This window comes from Anneissia japonica, unplaced genomic scaffold, assembly GCF_011630105.1.
Source record: "Anneissia japonica isolate Jap-2015-1 unplaced genomic scaffold, ASM1163010v1 scaffold186573_len2111_cov232, whole genome shotgun sequence".
Taxonomy (NCBI): Eukaryota; Metazoa; Echinodermata; class Crinoidea; order Comatulida; family Comatulidae; genus Anneissia; species Anneissia japonica.
This window is the reverse complement of record NW_022710847.1, coordinates 1-2,092: the sequence shown is the minus strand read 5'-3', so window position 1 is coordinate 2,092 and position 2,092 is coordinate 1. Positions and strand designations below refer to the sequence as shown.

Genomic DNA, 2,092 nt, shown 5'->3' with positions numbered 1-2,092 from the left:
TTCTTTATTATATAGTTGGATTTGTTTAGACTAGACAAGTCTGTTCTGCAATTACTCATCCGCAATGCAGTATATAAGCAATATTATTTCAAAATATCAGTTATTAAAGATTTTTATATAATTTGTTTTTTTTGTTTCACTAAATAGAACGCTCATTTAAAGAATAAAAGAAAAAGTTGCCTTGTAAAAAATGTTCTGTGTCATTATTTTTGTGTGAAATGGTTTTGGAAATTCAACATTTTGGCTCTGGAAAACTCTTGGAAAAGTTTTGGAATTTTCCCAAGTTCAAAGTGTATGAACCCTGCGTACTGTATATGAAATATTACTACAATTAAAATCACTTCCATTGAAAATGCTAGTCAAATATCATTAAGGGTTTTTTTATGCAAGTGTCGGCTAATTATTGGCCTATTGGCCTGGCTTCTTGCTATTATTGGTATGTGTACGCCATTTCCCATTTCAAATAATTTGTTTATCTTTGTCAATACAGTTTTTTTCAACCCAAATAGTTATTATTGATATTGATTTTAAATGCATGGGTGATTATGGATATGCACAAGTAAACCCTTGTTACAGCAGCACCGGTAATTATTTTTTGAGATGCTCATTACTGTTCCAGTGAAAACCTGTCCATACGCTATTTATTTAATTGAAAGCAGGACAGCATAATGGCTAGTTTGCATCTTTAACAATTAAGTTTGTTTACAATAATACTGTAGTCATCATCATAGTCATAGGCCTAGACTTAGTACAATGTAAAGAAAAGGAAATACAAGAAAAACAAAACAAAATATTCTTCATTATCCTATTGCTTATCTGCTTTGGTATTATGAGTAACACATTTTAGTTCATTAATACCTAAATTTTTAATTTCATTTCCATTAACTTTTCATAATATGGCTGTGCCTCAACCACTCTAGTTCTGGTCTTTTCATCCATTTCTTCTAAAGAAGGTTCTTGTTCTGGGATCCGTGCGTCAAACCCTGTACTATTGAATGCCTTCTTGTGGGCTAAACCGATTATCTCATTCGTTAACTTCTTTACATTTGATATACGCCATCTTGAATCAGGTCCGGATTCCCATGTCATCATTTTATCAGAATATGATAGACCAACAAAATCACAAAAGGCACGCATTACGAGTTGTGGCTTCATCTGGAGATCGTCTCCATCGATGATTAACGGGTCTTGGTGACGTATATCGCGCACATACTCCATGAGTTCGAACAACTGACGATGTGGAGTTCCTGGTAAAGTAGATCTACAAGACCCATGCTTCGCCAAAGTATTTGAGGCTGTTAACATTCGGTCGATAGACATTAGTACTTTACTTGGCCTACGTGTCAAAAATACATGTTTGTAGCCAAGCGGAATTTTGTCAAAATGTCCATGCATAAACTGTCCACCATCCTTAGAAAATATAAGGTGTTTGTCATGATATTCCATCTCCAGCATCGCTTTAACGCCATCGTATGTGTATTCCTCCATTCCCTCAGCGTTTTCTAGAAACGTATTCATCTCGTCTGTTGTAGATTGCTTGTTCCTATCAGGACCAAAAAGACCAGCAGAAACGAACGGCTCTTGGAAAATCTCGGCGTTTTGGAATGTAGACACACTTTTTAAGAATGCCGTAGAGAGTGAGCGCGGGGTTGTCCAGAGAATCACACGAACTTGCTTTGGGTTAGACATTGTCCTGAAAATTTTTTTAAAGAAAATGATGTAATATAGTACGTCAGATTTTTGAGAGACAGAACATTAAAAAACAAATAGTCCGAAGAGAATCCTGTCTTGTCGTTTAAATCCATAGAATACCTATTTTTGAAATTTCCACTCATCTGTTTCTGTTCTTTTTATGGGATTCTTCTGCAGCTGTTTTTCAATTTTTCTCTTAGCGCCGGTCGCAAGTTATTTTTTAACTTTAATAGGCGCTTTTTAAGTTTTATTGCATTATTATTATTATTATTATTACTATTATTATTATTATTATTATTATTATTATTTATATTATTATTATTTTTATTAATGTTAATATTAAGAAGAGGGTGTATTGATCTCTGACGTATGTACGTCAAATACTGTTGCATACTGAGGC

General features: G+C 33.8%; 1 protein-coding gene across 1 annotated transcript; it reads right to left on the bottom strand.

The window, feature by feature from the left end:
* Positions 1-310: 310 nt before the first annotated feature.
* LOC117107130 (branched-chain-amino-acid aminotransferase-like protein 2) lies at positions 311-1,689 on the bottom strand. Its single transcript, XM_033248688.1, has one exon. The coding sequence runs from the start codon at positions 1,687-1,689 to the stop codon at positions 859-861; it is 831 nt and encodes a 276-aa protein (XP_033104579.1). The 3' UTR covers positions 311-858.
* Positions 1,690-2,092: the final 403 nt, after the last annotated feature.

What these genes read in the sequence shown, in the direction of transcription:
- LOC117107130 (XM_033248688.1), bottom strand. Translation starts at nt 1,689, where the DNA reads ATGTCTAACCCAAAGCAAGTTCGTGTGATTCTCTGGACAACCCCGCGC.